Source organism: Rhincodon typus, chromosome 23, assembly GCF_021869965.1.
Source record: "Rhincodon typus isolate 14 chromosome 23, sRhiTyp1.1, whole genome shotgun sequence".
Classification (NCBI taxonomy): domain Eukaryota; kingdom Metazoa; phylum Chordata; class Chondrichthyes; order Orectolobiformes; family Rhincodontidae; genus Rhincodon; species Rhincodon typus.
The window spans coordinates 22,254,287-22,275,284 of record NC_063354.1 but is presented as its reverse complement, the minus strand read 5'-3'; the positions used below and the strand labels follow the sequence as shown (position 1 = coordinate 22,275,284).

At 42.1% G+C, this 20,998-nt stretch overlaps 1 protein-coding gene across 3 annotated transcripts in view; it reads left to right on the top strand.

Moving 5' to 3' along the window:
- Window positions 1-20,998, top strand: part of rbfox3a (RNA binding fox-1 homolog 3a) — a 255,819-nt gene that overhangs the window by 139,325 nt on the left and 95,496 nt on the right. For all 3 annotated transcript variants that reach the window (XM_048610905.1, XM_048610904.1, XM_048610906.1), the window contains exon 4: window positions 19,273-19,326. In XM_048610905.1, the coding sequence (XP_048466862.1) occupies window positions 19,273-19,326 (54 nt within the window). The remainder of the gene's footprint in view (window positions 1-19,272; window positions 19,327-20,998) is intronic.

Here is a 20,998-nt window from a genome sequence, read left to right as displayed (position 1 = left end):
CGAACTCAGTCCATTCCTTCGAACTCAGTCCATTCCTTCGAACTCAGCTAATGCTGATGTTGGTAGCTGCTGGACATGCCTAAGCTAACAAATCCATACAACATCACATTGCACAGAATTGATAAGGTAGCAGAATTTTAACCTAGTCTGTCACAAACCTCATGGGATTGAGTGAAACACTGGATTTACATCCCATCCAATATCACTATTCTCTGACTTCAAAGGAAGTAAAATTGAGCAGGATGTAAAGTAAGCTCTCTGCCTATCAGATTTACAGTGGGTTAGTCAGATAAAATTGCCCTTAATATATCCATACATACTTGATGTTTCTAGGAGCTGACTATGTTCATTGAATAAATTAAAATGCAGAATTTGAGCCGAAAAGGCTTCTGTGTCCTGGCTTGGTGAAGCGACCCTGAAAATAACAAATATGCTTGTAACACATTTCTAACTTCCAGAAACATTTGCTCCAGAATGATTTCGAATTCACTAAAGTAACTTTAAGACTTTACTTATTTCTACACAGTAGTATAATTATTAGTTGTAAAATAAATATTTCACTAGCCTTTCTGAAGGTGCTATTAAGTGCAAATACTACATAAAATTAAACATGTGGAATGCGATAAATCATATTCAGTGTTGTAGTAACCTGCAAGAGGAAGCTGTCAGTTAGTAGAATAATTATTTAAGGGAAATAAAAACGGTGCCTAATATTTCAGTAACAACTGTTACATATTTCCAGCTTTGATATGATTTGTCACAAAATAATCAGTTGCTTTAAAGTAGCAGCCAATATGATCCAGCAGCTTAGCAAGATCCGAATAAATTAATCCAGAAACATTCATGCCTTAAATCAGATATCATTAAACTTACCATGATTTTCAGAATCTTTAGCACCCGAATAATATGCCTTAAATGTAAGAAAATAAAATTTGCATTTGGAGTATGATCTACCCCTGCAGCACAAAGCTTTTTTTTAAAACAGAGCAACTTGGCTCACCATTGGCACAGTCCCTCTTAATGACTTACTGAGGAGCAATTTTTTAAAAAATACTTGAAAGAACATCACCACAGGTAAACTTGGATCTGCACCTACATCCTTCTGGTGATAATTCAATTCAAAATCCTACTAGCTGTTCTCCAACAAGCATTCAAAGTCTCTGTAAGCAGGAACCAGGTAGAGGTGTGATAGACTGTTTATTATCACCTGTATACATCATTGTACAAAGTCAGAATGAACTTTTAGTATTTCCAATCCAGCAGTTGCTAACTAGCTGTTTAAGTATTCTGTGCTCTCTTTGAGAACATTCATGAGAGAATATGTTATGCATTTGCCTTTCCTTGAAATTGCCACACACTATACATTTTCAAAAAAAAACCCTCCTATAGCACTGTAGTGGCATTAATCCTCATTTTCAGAAGTGTAAGTAAAGACATCACGATGTCCCACTGAAAAGTACAAAATTTAACTCAAGGCCTCAGGGATCAGCAACCTTGCATAGAGAAGGAATATGCATGAATACTGTGGAGACCACTTATCTTGGCTGTTTACATGGCCCAAAAGCTTTTACTATATTCAAAGACCGCTCCAACCATCCTGCGCACAGTTTGCCCCATGACCTGTGTGAGAAAGTAGTATTCTCAAGCGTGTGTGATGAATTTTCTTGTCTTTTTAATTTACATGCAGAGGCAAGACTAAGCTCTCTCCCTCCTACGACTGACCCTGCTCTCTTGCTGAAGCCTCTGTGATTGCATGTATGATGACTGTTTAGGTTTTAACCTTATTCATAAAAATGTTGTCATACAGTTTAAGCACAAGCAATATCAGTTCAAATCAGTTCTGGCTGAGAGGGTTTTCTGATTGGCAGCCACTTTCAGCTTGACACACACATAATCATTAATGAATTGGCCAGAGATTACTAAATGGGATGTGGTCCAGCCCTTTACAGCAAGCACAATTGTAGTTATATCATCAGAAGGACTAAGGGGCAGATATTGAAGAGTTTGGCCAGGAGATGAAAGCCAAATAAGAGGAAAAGTATTTTTGCACAGCAAATACTTGTGACCTGGAATTTTCTGCCTGCGAGGTTGGTGAATGCAGAAACAATCAATGAATTGAAAAGGAAATTAGATGGGTACATGAAGAAATAAACCTGCAGGGCTACAGGGGCCAAGCAGGGAGCGGGATTGGCTGGATTGACTGGATTAATTTGGGGAGCCGGTATGGACCTGATGAGATAAATGGCTTCCTTCTATGCTGTAAATTATTCCAGATTCTTAGGCAGTAACCAGTGTTTCTATGATTGTGAAATCAAAGCTTATGTCTTCATTTCATAGAATCCTTGTTAATCCCTTAATTTCTTGTGGTCTGTTCTGTAGACTAGGGGGAAGTAGTGTCATACTTTAATGCATCTGTCTAATATGTTTTTGTAACATAGTTGAACATTACAGTTATGTAAAATGCAGAGGGTTATTGATTTAACATTTCTACATATAGTATTGCTTTATTTATTGGAAAATGCTTATCAGGAAATAAATGCACACTTCAGTTTCTGTTAAATAATAGTATATTAAAGGTATTTATTTAAGTTAACTGGTACCTAAGTAACTCCACAAGACACAGTGCTGCAGAGCATGAATGTGAACTGTGCTATCATGTAGTAGCGCATTGGTTCATGATATTGGTTCCTCAAGTAATGCATTTCTAACCCACACCATGCCATTATGGATAAGTGCAGAATTACATTTCCACGCAGATAGCAAGGAAAAGTCAAACAGGGAGACATTGACGTTGCTGTTAGCTTTTGTTCAGTGATCCTTTAAAAAGTGATCTCGCCAATGGATTAGCACTAGATTGCTCTGTTAGCCTAGAACAATGCCTCAAACGGAGAAACTTTGGGAGAAACATGGATAAGCATTCCCAGCAATTTTGCAAATGGACATCCAGGGAAAACAAAATCAGTTGTTCAATGTCACTGCCGCACTTCAACCGAGTAAAAAGGTGTGTAGATAGTTTGGATCATGTTGAGATCAAAAGGGAGGATGTATTGGGGGTCTTGAAAAACATTAAGGAGGACAAGTCCCCAGGGCCTGATGGGATATACCCCAGAATACTGAGAGAGGCAAGGTAGGAAATTGCTGGGGCCTTGAGAGAAATCTTTGTATCCTCACTGGCTACAGGGGAGGTCCCAGAGGATTGGAGAATAGCCAGTGTTGTTCCTTTGCTTAAGAAGGGTGGCAAGGACAATCCAGTTAATTACAGGCCGTTTAGCCTTACTTCAGTGGTAGGGAAATTATTGGAAAGGATTCTTCCAGACAGAATTTACTCCCACTTGGAAATGAGTGGGCGTATCAGCAAGAGGCAATATGGTTTTATGAAGGGGAGGTCGTGTCTCACTAACTTGATTGGGTTTTTGAGGAAGATGATCGATGAGGGTAGGGCAGTGGATGTTGTCTACATGGACTTCAGTAAGGCCTTTGACAAGGTGCCTGATGACAGACTGATACAGAAAGTAAAGTCGCAAGGGGTTAGAGGTGAGCTTGCAAGATAGATAAAAGACTGGCTCAGTTATAGAAGACAGAGGGTAGAAGTGGAAGGGTGCGTTTCTGAATAGAGGGCTGTGACTAGTGGCTGTGACTCAGGGATCAGTGTTGGGACCTTTGCTGTTTGTAATATATATAAATGATTTGGAGGAAAATGTGACTGGTCTGATTAGTAAGTTTGCAGATGACATAAAGGTTGGTGGAATTGCAGATAGCGATGAGGACCATCAGAGGATACAGCAGGATATAGATCGGTTGGTGACTTGGGCAGAAAGATGGCAGATGGAGTTTAATCCAGAAAAATGTGAGGTAATGCATTTTGGAACGTCTGATCCAGATGGAAAGTATACAGTGAATGGCAGAACCCTTAAGAGTACTGATAGACAGAGGGAGCTGGTGTACAGGTACACAGGTCACTGAAAGTGGCAATGCGGATGGAGAAGGTCATCAACAAGGCATATGGCATGCATGCCTTCATTGGCTGGAGCACTGAGTTTAAAAATTAGCAGGTAATGTTGCAGCTTTATAGAACTTTAGTTAGGCCGCATTTAGAATATTGTGTTCAATTCTGGTCGCCACACTACCAGAAGGATGTGGTGGCTTTGGAGAGGGTACAGAAAAGATTTACCAGGGTGTTGCTTGGTATGGAGGACATTAGCTATGAGGAGAGGTTGGAGAAACTTGGGTTGCTCTCACTGGAACGTTGGAGGTTGAGGCGCGACCTGATAGAGGTCTGCAAGATTATGAAGGGCATGGACAGAGTGGACAGTCAGAAGCTTTTTCCCAGGGTGGAAACGTCAGTTACTAGGGGCCATAGGTTTAAGGTGTGAGGGGCAAGGTTTAAAGGTGATGTATGAGGCATGTTTTTTTTACACAGGGAGTGGTGGGTGCCTGGAACTTACTGCCGGAGGAAGTAGTGGAAGCAGATATGATAATGACTTTTAAAGGCCGACTTGACAAATACATGAACAGGATGGGAATAGAGGGATACAGTCCCTGGAAGGTAGGGGGTTTTAGTTGTGACAGGCAGCATATCAGTGCAGGCTTAGAGGGTCAAAAGAGACCTTTGCCCCAATAGTCTGTCAGCTACCCCGAAGCAGCACTGCAAAATCTGAGGGACAATTTCCATGAATTTCTCAGCATTATTTTAGTGTATAATCAATGAAAGTAAATTTCTGTGCCATGAAAGTGGGACATGAATGATGCAAACCTGAACTCTGGCTCCCTAGGATCTGCCTCCCCATATTTCCTTGTGCATTTTGCTCCATCCCACTACCTTCCTGCTGGTCCAAATGATTCAAATGAGCAGCTCCGAGTGTCTGTTTTTTTCCCTCTCTGACAAAGCAGCCTGGGTAGCCCAATCCAAGAGCAATGTAGCAGCTTCCAACATCAGTTGACGCTGGCAGAAATGAGAACCTTCTGAAGCTAAAACACACAGAACATTTCTCACTGGATTTCTATAGCTGGAAACAATTTTTACGACACTGTTTCTTTTCCCTCCCAATTCTTCCTGCACACTGCTTCTTGCCAGCTCTGATGGGGTCAAACCGTTTAAATTCTAGAGAAGACACAACACGCTCCATTGGTGCTTGCAACAAAGACAAATCATTCCTCATGTTGGCACAAGTGAGAGCTTTAAACGTGAGAATCATGCTTGTCGAATTTTGCACAGCCTCAGTGACTGAACTCAGAGCCTACACATAGATTTTATGTTATTAAAACATCTTTCTTTTCAGTCAAGTATGAGATTTCTGAATCTTATGCCTCACAAGATATAGGCAAGTTTTCCTTTATTGAGAAGGTAGCACATTGTCAGTACTTCCAACTGATTATGCTCTATGAATCAAGCACTATCTAATTATCTTGGGTGAAAGTAACTGACCTAGTCGTGCATGGCAGTGAAGCAAGTGAGGCAAGAAGGTGAGTTGGAGCTGGGGTTGAGATGGAGATGCGCAGCACGGGACTTGCTGCAATAATATATGGTGTACTTGAGACCTAACTCATCATTTTTCAACTCCTTCATCATCCTCCTCATTGTTGTTCTCATTGGCATCAAAATCCACAAAAGGTGGCCATTTCTGTGCTCTTTATCTTCCCACCTCCGACACCATTTGGAGGAAAAGAGGGAAGACTGTGGGAATGGGAGACTTGTACTGACTGATCCTGGTGCCACCTGTTCATTGGCACCACTGAACATCATGGAGAAATAACAGTGGGTGCAGAGTATAGTGAGAACAACAGATGTAATATGAAGTGTAACCAGGGCCCCTGGAGATATGAGATCGGGGGTAGCAATTCAATAACATAGAATTAAATTAAAACTGCAACGCAGCAACAGGATGCATTTATGCTCCATACACATTTCCTCCCAATCTTCCCACTTTACCTCCCATATTCCTCTTTTCCCTTCCCTTTCATTTATGCATCAAATCTCCCCTTAAATGCTATCAGTTTCAAACACTTCATATCCAAGCAGTTTCCAGATTCTCACCAGTGTCTTTGTAAAGTAAACCCTCCTAAATCCATCATTTCATCATCGTCATCATCAGCAGTCCCTCGCAGATGAGGATGAGTTCCTTCCACTCTCAGGGTAACTCTGTACGTGGCTGTACAGACTGATGAGGCTACCACAGGCTCTGTTACACTTGAGGCGGGTGGTGGTCATGGGAAGGGGTTGGTTTGGCAGTGCTCTCCTTTCACTGTTTTCACCTCCTCGGAGGACTGGGAGGTGCAGTTGTTTATTGTGAACCGAGCGTAGGTGTTCTGCAAAGTGGTCCCCGAGCCTCCGCTTGGTTTCCCCGATGTGGAGGAAGCCACACCGGGTACAGCGGATGCAGTATACCACATTGGCAGATGTGCAGGTGAACATCTGCTTGATGTGGAAAGTCTTCTTGGGGCCTGGGATGGGGGTGAGGGAGGAGGTATGGGGGCAGGTGTAGCACTTCCTGCGGTTGCAGGGAAAAGTGCCGGATGTGGTGGAGCTGGAGGGGAGTGTGGAGCGGACAAGGGAGTCACGGAGAGAATGGTCCCTCCAGAAAGCTGATAAGGGTGGGGAGGGAAAGATGTCTTTGGTGGTGGGGTCGGATTGCAGATGGCGGAAGTGTCGGAGGATGATGCGTTGGATCCGGAGGTTGGTGGGCTGGTACGTGAGGACGAGGGGGATTCTTTTTTGGTTCTTATTGCGTGGACGGGGTGTGAGGGATGAGTTGCGGGAGATGTGGGAGACATGGTTGAGGGCGTTCTCGAACACTGAGGGGGGGAAGTTACGGTCCTTGAAAAACGAGGACAACTGAGATGTACGGGAGTGGAATGCCTCATCCTGGGAGCAGATGCGGCGGAGGTGAAGGAATTGGGAATAGGGGATAGCATTTTTGCAGGAAGGTGGGTGGGAGGAGGAGTATACTAGGTAGCTGTGGGAGTCAGTGGGCTTGAAATGAATATCGGTTTCTAGGTGGTTGCCCAATATGGAGACAGAGAGGTCCAGGAAGGGGAGAGAGGTGTTAGAGATGGTCCAGGTAAACTTAAGGTTGGGGTGGAAGGTGTTAGTGAAGTGGATGAACTGTTCGAGCTGCTCGTGGGAGCACGAGGCGGTGCCGATACAGTCATCAATGTAACGGAGGAAGAGGTGGGGTTTAGGGCCGGTGTAGGTACGGAAGAGGGATTGTTCCACGTAACCTACAAAGAGGCAGGCGTAGCTTGGGCCCATGCGGGTACCCATGGCTACCCCCTTTGTCTGTAGGAAGTGGGAGGAATTGAAAGATTGAAAAAATACCTCCTCCCTCACCCCCATCCCAGGCCCCAAGAAGACTTTCCACATCAAGCAGATGTTCACCTGCACATCTGCCAATGTGGTATACTGCATCCGCTGTACCCAGTGTGGCTTCCTCTACATCGGGGAAACCAAGCGGAGGCTCGGGGACCGCTTTGCAGAACACCTACGCTCGGTTCGCAATAAACAACTGCACCTCCCAGTCATGAACCATTTCAACTCCCCCTCCCATTCCTCAGACGACATGTCCATCCTGGGCCTCCTGCAGTGCCACAACGATGCCACCCGAAGGTTGCAGGAACAGCAACTCATATTCCGCTTGGGAACCCTGCAGCCCAATGGTATCAATGTGGATTTCACAAGTTTCAAAATCTCCCCTCCCCCTACCGCATCCCAAAACCAGTCCAGCTCGTCCCTGCCTCCCTAACCTGTTCTTCCTCCCACCTATCCCCTCCTCCCACCTCAAGCCGCACCTCCATCTCCTACCGACTAACCTCATCCTGCCCCCTTGACCTGTCCGTCCTCCCTGGACTGACCTATCCCCTCCCTAACTCCCCACCTACACTCACCTTTACTGGCTCCATCCCTGCCTCTTCGACCTGTTTGTTTCCTCTCCACCTATCCTCTCCTCTATCCATCTTCTATCCGCCTCCCACTCTCTCCCTATTTATTTCAGAACCCCCTTCCCCTCCCCCTTTTCGAGGCCCGAAACGTCAGCCTCTCTGCTCCTATGATGCTGCTTGGCCTGCTGTGTTCATCCAGCCCTGCACCTTGTTGTCTGTGGAGAGAGAAACAGTTTGAGTCCAATATGACTCTTCTTCAGAATTGAGAAGGGTTTGAAAATGGTGGCTTTTGCACCTTTGACAGAGACAGGGGAGGAGCTCGGTGAATAGATGATGTGGAGGTCCAGTGGAGAAGACAAAGAGTTGCTAATTGGGGTGAAAGAGAAATGAAGATGTAAAACGGTTACAAATGAAGATGTGGAAGGCTGACCGTCAATGGGTCTGCTGCAATGTTTCACAATGCAAACTTGAGGAACAACACTTCATTTCCGCTTAGGCACTTTACACAGCTTTTTGATTTAGTATTGAATTCCACAACTTAAGGAGCTGATCCTGTGATGTTATCCTCCATTTTCCTTACAGACTTCGCCCCACACACCCCCCCACCCAGCTCCTGCTGGCCCCCTCCCCCCCACTCCGCAAGTTTCTCCTGTTTGCATCTTATTTGCTTTGCTGTCAGGCGAGAGACCCTATTTTCACCCAACCTTAACTGTTTCTCTCTTCGTAAAAGAAAAGGTGCTTTGCTACAGTTGCATAGAGGCAACATCTGGAGTGCTGTCTACAGTTTTGGTCTCCCTATTTAAGAAAGTGATTGCAACTCAGAGAAAGTTCACTCAACTGACACCTGAGAAGGATGAGTTATCTTATGAGGAAAGGCTGGATCTATATCCATCAGAATTTTGAAGGATGGGAGGTGATCTTATTGAAACATACAGGACCCTGAGAGGACGCAATAACATGGATGCTGAAGGGGTATTTCCCCTTGTGTGACATGCTCTAAATAGGGAATGCAGTTTATGAATTGGGGATCTTCCACTTGAGACAGAGAGGAGAAAGAACTTTACTCCCAGAGGGTTGTATGACTGTGGGACACTCTTTCTTTCCACAAGAGCAGAGGAGGTGGGCTCATTGAATATTTTATGGCAGAATTAGATAAATTCTTGACGAACAAGGGAGACAAAGTTATCATGGGGAGGCAGGTATGTGGAGTTGGAGTCACAATTACAGCAGCCGTGACCTTCCTGAATGCCAAAGCAGGATGAGGGGCTGAATGAGTTGTTCCTGCTCCTAATTCATATCTTCATGTCTACTTGAAGGAAACAATTTGCCAGGTTATGGGGAAGCTAGAAAATTCTACTCCTGTTTCTCCATGACGCTACCCCAATGACTGGGACAGGAGAACTCCACTATTCCCCTTCATTAGTGCTGTCAGGTATTTTACCTGCACTCAAAAGGACAGATGAAGAAACAGTTTAGTCTTTCATCTGAAAGGCAGATAAATACCAGGAATGAAAGGAGAGAGCTGTGAGAGATTTGAAGAATAGAACTGTGCTGACGACAGAGTAAAGATTAAGGGAAAGCTAATAAAAGTATTCAAAAAGGTTGAAAATGTCACAAGTGAACTATTATTTATACGGATAAATGATTTGGTAACATGGGGCACAATCTAAAACCAAGAAAGGGTGGGATAGAAGGGAGTTGCTAAGATCCTATAACAAATGCAAATTTCACAATGCATAAACTGGAGTCACATGTAGGCCAGACCAGGTAAGGATGGCAATGTCCTTCCCTAAAGGACATTAGTGAACCAGATGGGATTTTTCCAGCATAAAACTTACTTTCAAGCTTTAAATGTAAATTCTGCTAGTGGCATAGATGGAGTCAGCTGCATTTAATATACATGGTCCAGTCTTCAGCCTATTTTGGTCTTGGCAAAGTTTCCCGTTGGAAGATACTGAGATATTACATATTTTCTTTCCTTTGGCAGCCCCTCAGGGTTGAGGATAACTTGCTTTCACTCCATGAGGGTTGGGTTCTGCGGTGGCTAAATAGTCCAGTTCTGGAGCTACAGACTGTGCCATAGGTAGGGCGTGAGATATTTGAAGAGGCAAGTGGGTGGGATGCTCCAGATTCTGCACGCTGTTTCTGCTGCTTGTGTTTAGCCTCCAAGTGCTCCACTCATTGATGCTCAAAGTGATTGGTGCTGTTGTGGATGCGCCTTCTGTAGTTTGCGTGTTCTAGGCCAAGCAATTCCCAGGTTTTGGTAGGAATGTTCTTTTGTTTACGGAGGGTGTCCCTGTAGCATTTACTTTTCCCTCCGAGCTTGGAGTAGAGCACTTGTTTATGGAATCTTGTGTCGGGCGTGTCGACAATGTGACTTGCCCATTGTTGATATTGGTCTGGAAGAGGACAGGTCTGCCTATGCTGTCAGTGGATTTGCAGTATTTTGCAAAGGCATTTCTGAGGATATTTCTCTAAGGATTTTAGGTACAAGCTGTCCATGGTCCACCTTTCTGAGGGTGGGGACCATGGCTCTGCTGTACACCATATGCTTGCTTCTGGGCTTGAAGCGTCAGACTTTGAACACTCTGCTTCTCAGGCATCTGAAAGCCGCACTGGGACAGTGGAGTCAATGTCAGATTTCAACGACAATGTCTGCTTGCACTGAGAAGAGCCTCTCGAGATATGAGAAATGATTCACACTATTCAGGGGCTCACTGTGGATTTCGATATTGGGGCAGTGTTGTGTAGCAGGAGTAGATAGTAGAGAACCTTTGTTTTCTGGCTGTGTAATCTGAGGCCCATTCTGTCATACTCCTCAGTGAATGTGTCGATGATGATTTGTACGTCGGCCTCCGAGTGTGTGAACGTGTGGGCATCATCTATGTACTGCACCTCAATGATACAAGTTGGGGTGGTCTTCGTTCTGGCCAGGAGGTGAAGGTTTGAGCAGCTTCCCACCCAGTCTTGTAGGTTCACTCCACTCTGGCAGGGAGCTTCATGGAGATGTGGTGGACTGTTGAGAACAGGAAAATGGAGAAGAGTTTTTGTGCAATGACAGAGCCCTGCTTGACCCCAGGTTGCTCTTGTATTGGGTCGATCGTCGATCCATTGTAAGGAGCACAACTTGCATGTCTTCATGAATCAGACAAAGTATGGTGACCAATTTCTGTGGGCAGCTGAATTTGAGGAGAATATCCCACAATCCCTCACAGTTAACAGAGTTGAAGGACTATGTAAGATCTACAAAGGCCATTTACAGAGGTTGGTGCTGTTCCCTGCATTTGTCACACACTGAACATCATGTTCATGGTGCCTTTTGATGGGTGGAAGCCTCATTGAGACCCAGGGAGGGGCTGTTCAATCCCTGGGAGGATTCTCACCATGACCATGAAGGACAGCAGGGAAATCTGTCTGCAATTTTTACATTATTGTTGCATGTAAGCGACCCTTAAATTGCTGCCTGCAATGAATAATGGTTAAATTTACAGGGATGCAGCTCCATATGGCAATCAAAATGTTCCCATCTTAGATAAAGTTAATAGTTAAGATTCATAAGGTAATGAAATGCTTGACAAAATATTATGGCTGCACATTAAATGGGGAGATACATGTTTATGGTCATGTTATCGACTGACATACTTCCAAGATCACTTTCAGGTGAAGTGGTGATAGAGAAAGAGGGAATTGAACCAGCATGCAAAAATATAATTCAGTCCCCTCTTAAAGTCATACATTGTCCTTATTTTTATATTTATATTATCAATTTCTATCCAGGTTTATAATAGAAATTGGATATGTCAGTGTCCTCCAATAGCCACATGTGGTTAATGTGAAATCCAGATGTGGCTAATTGCATTTCTGATCACTAACTATGAATGATTAATAGACATCATCATTGGACATGTGATCTCAATACTGTTTACTTTGATCCTTAGTTCATTTGTTGGTGTAGTGGCAAGATTAAATACACAGTGTTCTCTGATTGTTGAAAGTGTTTTACTTCCATGGCTTCCAACTGATTGTAAATATCCAGGAAATCTTCACTGTCATGGGAATGCATGGAGGATATTTTCAACCAAAATTGGTTCATGTGTCTGTAGCAGTGCTGTTGTAATTTCTACTGAACTGATGCTGGATAAATGTCTTAGATTCCTAGATTTTTATTAACCAAAGATATTAAAGCCAGGAGTATGGATTGAGGTCACACTGGATGGGAGAAGAAGCTTGAGAAGCCATAATACCTACTCTTGTTCCTATATTCCTTCAACACTCGACTATGTAAACATAAGAGGTTAATTTGCTCAGTTGGCTGGCTACAGTATGGGTTCAATTCCTGAACTGCGTGAAATTACCATGAAGGACTGTACTTCTCAATCCCTCTCCTTCTGTGAGGTGTAGTGATCCTCAGGCTAAACCACCACCAGTTCTCTCTGATGTGAGAGCAGCCCAATGCTCCAATAGGTCTATGGCAACTGTATCTTAATATAAACAAGAGCTGTAATTACTTCCTCCCATCAGTGGTGATGCTGTACTCCTTCCATTAGCAGTTGCAGTTTGACAAGTTTAACATGAATTTATCATTAAAAAGACATGGTGACAGATTTATAAAATGAATATGCAATGCATACACACATATACTTTGCTTGACAACAATACACAATTAACAGCAATAAATTAATTTAGATTCTGTTGCTGTACATTATTTGACAGCTGGTTCATTTGAAAATGCTTTTTTTTCCCCACTATGATCTGTCTGTTTCACATCTCTGCTATTTTAAGAAGGTCATATAGATGCAGTTTGGTTGTTAAAATGCAGGAATCAGTTCAAAAAAGGTACTTCCAAGGAAGACAGTGTGCACTGATTCCATATATTAATGGCATTCTGTGTCGGTTTGTGGGTCTCATTAAAGTCAGAGATAAGTGTTAGAGAATGGAACATTCTTTGCAGCCAGTGACACCTTTAAGCAATGAAGGTGATACACAACATGGGTTCACTGCAGTAGAAACTGTGCACATATAACGAACAGGAGCTAAACTCCAACTTCAGAAGATCGACCAAATTTCATCTGCCTCATTTGAATCACATGTTTATTTTCCTTAAAGATCTGGGAATGGCATTTTACTACCAGATTTAAAGTTTAGTTGATAAATACAAAAGCAGTGGAGTTGAAAACTACACTGATAATGCCGCAGAAATTTCATAACTGTCAGGAAGATTACCGAGATCTTCAGCTCTTTGCATGAACTCAACAAAGATCCAAGTGGGATATATTTTTGCAAGTGTACATGGACTTGATGTCAGACAGCTGGAGCAGTGAGCATCTGATTGTGTTGCAACCAGTTGTAATGCTGCTGACTCTTTGCTGTCTTCAAGAGAGAGCTAAACCAGTTCCTAAAATGGGGCAACAGTCCTAAGTGTCATTGTAGTTAACACATTGATCCAGCTAGTCTTTGGTCTGAGTGGATTAGAGAAGAATTTTTGAGAGTATTGTTTACCTTATTCAACTGGAGTTTGTTTTGTTTTTCAATTTTACCACACCAGTCAGGCAAGTACGTGGTTATGAGGGTCAGGAATCAGGATGCTTTAGCTGCCATGTGTGTGGGCAGCCTTAATAGTCCAGCTAGTTTTACATCTTTGTAACTGCACAATGGAAGGAAAAATGCTCTCCCTAAAGGTTTGTGATGATGCTGTCCACCTGATCTTTTTCTTTGGATTTGACCCAAGGAATACTTTAAACTCAGACAATACAGATGGGAGTTTACCCCTGGTCCCACCACCGCACCCCACCCCCGCCCCAGCCATACCACAGCTCCTGCTTCTGTGCACTTAATAGCACCCTCTATGTTAAAGCTACATTTTAAAAGTTAGCAATCACATTGACTACTACAACACCAATTTATAGTCAGATAAAATAGATCTGTGGGCACTCAGCCTGGAATGGATCTGAAAAGACTGAGCTTTAATAAAATGACCTCGCCAAACCTCCTACTCAGGAAGTATTCCTTTCTAGTCAACACAGATGCTTGACATGGTCTGGTTTTGTTAATGTTACAAATCTTGCTTAAATGGTCTGCAAGTTAGGTTTTGACATTAGCAATCGTTTAGAAAGTGATGCTAAAAATTTCTCTGCATCTGTCAACTCTCTTCAATGTTCTGATGTGTCAACTAAGCACTTTGAGTCCACTATTTCTCCAGCAGAAAATAGAATTCATGGACATTTTACAGTAATTAAAATGAGAGTTTTGTATTAATGAGCCATTTATGACAAAAGCCTTTATTATATCCTGTCAGAAAAGGGAACACGATTGTGATGCGTATCTCAGCTTGTCCCTGAGGGTTCATTAAGATTTAAAACACAATGCAGTAATTGTATAGGAAAAAAAATGATGCCTTCAAAAACAACACTAAAAGGCAAGAGAGGGAAGTTATTGATATTGCAAAGAACAAAGACAAATACATTTCAGCAAAAGAAATCTCATCTGCTAAATCCTAGTCCTTCAAATTGGATCAATGCATTTTATGTTTGCAAAGGTCTATTTCCTCTGCATTGCTCAAAGATGATGATAACTTGATGTTGCAGACTTGCTCACCGAGCTGGTATGTTTGATTGCAGCATTTTGTCACCCTGCTAAGTAACATCATCAGTGCGCCTCCGGTGAAGCGTTGGTGTCCTGTCCCGCTTGTTATTTATTTACCTCGGTTTGCTGGGGTGGTTGGCATCACTTCTGGTTCTGTTTTTCAATGGTTTGTATATTGGGTCCAGTTTAATGTGTTTGTTGATGGAATTCCGGTTGGAATGCCAGGCCTCCAGGAATTCCCTGCCATGTCTCTGTTTGGCTCATGCTATTATGGATGTGTTGTCCCAGTCGAATTCATGTCCTTCTTTGTCCATGGGTATTGGAATTGATACTGAAGTGCAACGGACTCATAGAGGAAATACAACAGACCCTCAGACAGACGATAGTCCCAACATTTAGCAGAAAAGGTAAGTGGAACACATTTAACACAGAAGAGAAGAAAGCCCTGGAAAGACTCATGAAAGACAAAAATATCGTAATCTTACCAGTGGACAAAGGACGCATGACAGTAATCCTTAACAGAGCCCAATACATCGAGAAAGCTAACGCACTACTGGCAGATACTGACACCTACCAACAGATGGTGATAGACCCAACACCACAGTTACAGAACTGGATCACAACAACCCTGAAGAAATTACACAACTCCGGAGATATCAACAAGACAGACTACCAAAAAATGAAGCCAGAGGGATCCAACACACCCCGCTTCTATGGACTCCCTAAAGGTACACAAGCCAGGGGTCCCCCTCAGACCCATTGTCTCACTACCAGGTACGCCAACATATAGACTAGCCAAAGAACTACAACGGGAACTGAAATACTTAGTAGACAACAATAGCACCTCCATCCACTCCTCCCAAGAATTCTTCAACATCATCAAGGACAACAGAATAGCACTATTTACATCCATAAACAGCACTATTTACATCTATAAATATCGACCTAGCCAAAGAGACAATTGCCACACTACTGGACAAATCAGGAAGGCAGACACTCCAACACACCAACAGCATCAACAAGGACATCACCCTGAAACTGCTGGATCTGTGCCTCACAACACACTTCACCTTCAATAGCCGTATATTCAAACAATTCAATGGAACACCAATGGGATCTCCAATATCAGGACTGATTGCAGAAGCAGTAATGCACAGGTTAGAACGCACAGCGCTCCCCACTATACAACCCAAACTCTGGGTGTGCTATGTAGACGACACGTTTGTGATTACCAAATGCACAAGACTAGAAGAAACCCACTGACCCACAAACAACGTCCTCACTGGAATAAAATTCACAAATGAAGAAGAGTACAATAACCGATTACCTTTCTTAGACATAATGGTGGGACGTAAGAACAACGGGGAACTCCAGACCAGCATATACAGAAGGACTACCCATACAGACCAGATACTTAATTACACCAGCAACCACCTCAACACCCATAAACAGATAGAGAAATCTAAATATCTTATTAAAGATCTTGTGCATTTGGACACATCTTGTCCACTATTGTTCCTCTTCATCTAGTAACCCTCCTGTTACCATTTCTTTTATATTAGAACTTGCCTTTGCAAAAAATTGTAAGAGGAATTATCAACGTAAATAACTGCTAGAACATATTTGTGAATCAATGAAAATGCGTTCTGAATGATTTTTGAAAAAATTGAATGCACCTTTTTTGGTTCACGACTGGGATCTATAAAGCCTGGCATTGCATCCAATGCCATATCAGTAACTGTGTAGGATTTTCTCAGTTGATTCTCTGCAGCAATGACACTAGCAAAGTCTGCCACTATTTTTGTGCCCGGTGTTAGTGCCATGGAAGCCTGAGTGTCAGGATTGAGCCTCATCTGTATATTGTGGTTGAACTCCAAGCACTGACCGTTCCTTCACTGGCATCTCTCCGAATGGAAGAAACCGAGTTGCAGTCATCTGCCTTTCTAGTCGATCCAAGAGGTTGTGTGATATGGGGATGGGTGAACGTTGGATGTTGGACATAGCAGTTTGCAGGAGAGAGAGAGAATGGTGAAAGGATTTTCTGCAATAGGTGACTGCAGTACATATGAACATTTGAATTAGGGCAGAAGTGGACTGTTCAGCTCCTCAAGCCTGGAGCACCATTCAGTAAGATCATGGTGATCTGTTTGTGTTTGAAATTCCACTGTCCCACCTTCTCCCAATTAATTTTAATTCCCTTACCTAAGGAGAATCTGTCTATCTGCCCTTTGAAAGTTTTCAATGGCCCCACTTCCACTACCTTCTGAGGCAGAGTCCCAAAGTCTCACACCCCTCTGAGGAGCCACTGGAGTATCATGAATGGAGCAGGTCCAAAACGCCCCCCACTCCCCTGATGAACAATTTGTGAAAAGGGTCCTTTGGCAGGCATTAGGCTTGAGGTTTCTGCAAAACTGGTCCACTGAATTTAACAGTGGGGTCAATGCTTGGGTAAATTGGACATCGATCATCCACTACAAAATGGCATCTGTTTTATGTCTGATAAATTAATGCAACACAATTTTTGCATAGCAATTTTTAGCCTCGGTCTATCCCTGATAAATCAATAATTGAACAATTCTGGTTTCAACCATGCAATTTCATAGCATAGCCACAGGAATCTTTATTTGCTGTTTTGGAGTAATCTTATATCTTATCAAATGAAATGATAAAAAGAGCAAGTAGAATTGAGTACTAAAGTAGAACTGGATGCTGTGGCTGTTTAGAAAGCAACCATTTTCCTACTAAAATTGTATTCACTTATCAGAATTGGTCACTGAATCCCTAAATAACAATTTGAACAGTGTGGGAAAACCCCAATAGAAAACAGGAGAATTCTGTTCACTATCAGAATATTACAAATGACAGATACAGTCTTATGGCTCTGTTCTGTTCTCTGATTTGTTTTCAAATCAGAATTAATCATTTGTAGAAAATCATGCATGGAGAATCTGATTATGAATGAAGTTAGAAAACTAAACAAATATTCTGTAATGAAGAATCACAAATTTTAAGTGGGAATGTTTCAACTGTACTTTCAAGTAAAGATTTATTCAGGATGAAATATTAAACGCTCTTACCTTAGCTTAAACTTAATGCAATATAATGGGAAATTAAATTTAAAAAACACAGGAACAGCTTTGGAAGCTATAAAATGTGGATAAAATACATGCACTGAAAATTATTGTACAGATTAAAAAAAATTCAGTCATTAGGTATAAATGCTAAGGGTATAACAAAATAGATTATGGTTTCAATCAGTATTCATGGAAATGTTCACATATAATCGTGTTAATGTTTGTTTAATGAGAATACCTGGATAAGACACCATGCTGGAAATCTTGGCTACAAATTATTATTATGTATTTGGCAGTTTTCTCCCCTGAAGTGTAATATGTAGGGACATTTCAGAACAACAGAGTCACTTTTTAACCATTGGTAGGAACAACCACAGCAGTGAGAATGCTGGGTACAGAATTGCCCAGTGACCACAGAGGCTGGATTTGGACATATCCCTTATTTACAGAAAACAGATGTGAAATTAGATTGACCTTGTGAAACAGGGCACGATTAATCCCATCCCAAAATGCAGGCAGCACACTAACTTTGTTTCAGTATTTCGGTGGTGCTAACCATTCCATTGTTTGACTGGATGAATGAGCCAGAGAGCAGATATGGTTAAACACGATCACTAGTTAAAATTAGCTTCTACTGCTTCGGATTAGCCTGCATCTAGTGGAGGAGAAGTGCATTGTGGCTGGAACAGGAGGTCTTTATGATCGGAATTTGGCCTAGCAAAGACAGAACAATGGCACAAGATGGGAAAGTACAGATGACAGGCTTCCTGGGCAAGGCTCTGGAGGCCTTGGTGGAAGAGAGTTATCCTGTATCCAAATGTGGCGAGGTGATCCACCAGAGGCAGTGAGAGCAGATAACTGTGAAGATCAATGCCAGGAGTCATGCCCTGAAGACCTGGATCCAGTACCACAAGAGTGGGTGAAAGTAGGTCTGAAGCAATAGAAGGGGTGTCAGGTAATGGTGGTGTCAGACCAGGGTCTGGGGATGTAAGTGGTCTGGAGGAGGTTTAGCTGATTGTGTCAGAGTTTAAGTATGGTATTGGTTGGAAAGTTACTCAGGAGTTGGGCTAAGTATTTGATCATCGAACTTTTCTTGAGTAAACATTTACCTAACTTCATGAGAAACCTCAAATTCTTTAACTTAAATAGAGACTTTTAGAGGGTTCCAGGTCTGGTGGGATGGCCCAATGGCAGTTTCAGTTTCCCGGATAATTTCTATGGAGTCTGCTACAATGGGGATTTCACAAGGTTCCCATATGTAAATCCCATCTCCAATGGAATAACAACTGTATGTCCATTAGAATATTAGGGCCAATAAAATCAAAAGAAATTGTCAAAGCTGAAGGATACGTCTGTTTGTGGTTTTTGCTTTAATGGTTTTAACCTGAAAATTGAAACATATAGTCATGTCATTTTATTTGGGATAAATTTATAACTGGCAGAATTGCATGGGATCTTCTGTGAGAAAATTAGATACGTGTCACAGATAATCCCTGTATTAAGAAGAATTAACTGAATACTGTATGATGCAATTAAATTTGGGAGAGGAAACTCCCATTGCAAATGCATTCATGTTCAAATTCCTTCCAGCTGTTCTAAGTTCTGCACCACGAGTATCTGTATCTTTGTAAGGAGGCAGAAGACTTTCAGCTTCATTATGAAACAGATTATTTCTGAAGTCTGTACGCAGTTAATCAAAGTATAATATTTCTAACAATTGTCTCTCTTGTTTCTCTTTCAGCAATTTGGAAAAATTTTAGACGTTGAAATAATTTTTAATGAGCGGGGATCTAAGGTAAGTGAAACATTCCAAACCTGTTTGCTTTATCTTTTAACATAGTTTCAGTAAATTTAACAGCGACATTGTGGATATTTTACATTGTATGTGAGTATACTAAATAGGGTTATTAGACACAACTCATAGTTTATTGTGTGGACCACATTCTTAATGCTGAACAGTTTTCTGTATCAGAATGCCGATGTGTACATGTATATGTGGCTTCAATAAATTTTCAGCTCAGAATAATCACAAATTCCCCAAGCATCATGTGCTCATATTATAAGACAGATTAACCAATGGCCTCAAACAACAATACACAGAGGTACACACACATTTAAAATTGTGAATGGATTCTATGCTCCATTATTACAGGCTTCTCAATATTTTAGGAATAAATGCTGATAATGAAGCTGATTTCTATGAGTGACTGGATTGGATGGTGAAAAGAAACTCAATTAATTTTTAGAACTGAAATTACAAAATTGCTGAGGCACTGTAGGTTAATGGCTGTATACTGATATTAACAGCTCGGTTGTGCTATCAGATTCAGCACTGCGGCTAATTCACCAGAACTCAAGTAAAACAAAGAGTTAGTAAGAACTGCTGATCTTGGAGTCAGAGATAACACAGTGTGGAGCTGGAGGAACACAGCAGGCCAAGCAGCATCAGAGGAGCAGGAAAGTTGACATTTCGACTCGACCCGACTTGAAACGTCAGCTTTTCTGCTCCTCTGATGCTGCTTGTCCTGCTGTATTCCTCCAGCTCCACACTGTGTGTTATCTCACGTAAAACAAACATAGTATTACATTTGCTTTCAGGTATTTGCCTTTAACAAGGGTGCAGATGATGTCAGTGAACTGGTCCATGTGGAAAAGAAACTGAAAATAGTGGAGATTAGACTTAGTATCGGTCTTCAGTTTGGGCTATTCATGGGTGCTCTTATTGTTTCTTGGAAAGGCAATTTTCAGTGGTTTTGTGATTTCGCATTTAGCAGTCATGTTGATAAAATTGAGACATGTGAAAAGTGCCTAACCCTAAGACACAAAATGAATGTGATAATATTCTAATTAAGGATTGTATAGACTGATTTCAGAGAATTCAATATCCTAATACTTGAATACTTTTCAGAGACTAAAGAGTGGTCTGTTGTCCTGAAAGAGTTATGGGGTGAAACAGCAAGTTTAAAAGGGATAATGTGTGAAATAGCAGGATTAGTGGATTAATGTGTGAAGCAGCAGGGTTTGAGGATTAATGAGTGAAACAGCGGGTTAGAGGATTAATGCATTAAACAACAGGTTCAAAAGATTAGTGTGTGAAATGGTAGGTTTAAAAGGTTAGCATATGAAACAGTTGGTTTTCTAGGTTAATGTGCAAAAGAGATGTTTTAGAGGATTAAAAGGGCAAAACGTTCCTGCAGGTAGGAACTGGACATAGTGTTTGCACCATTATTAGACCAACTTCACACTGACACCAGTAGTAGGGACAAGAGAAATGGAAGGGCTGGATCTTAAGGAAATGAATGCTATTGAGCTACCATCCAATTGCCACCACAATGTTGGAGAGGGTAACAGGCATTGTAAGGAAAACCCGAGACAACAAGGTGCAGGGCTGGATGAACACAGCAGGCCAAGCAGCATCATAGGAGCAGAGAGGCTGACGTTTCGGGCCTAGACCCTTCATCAGAAAA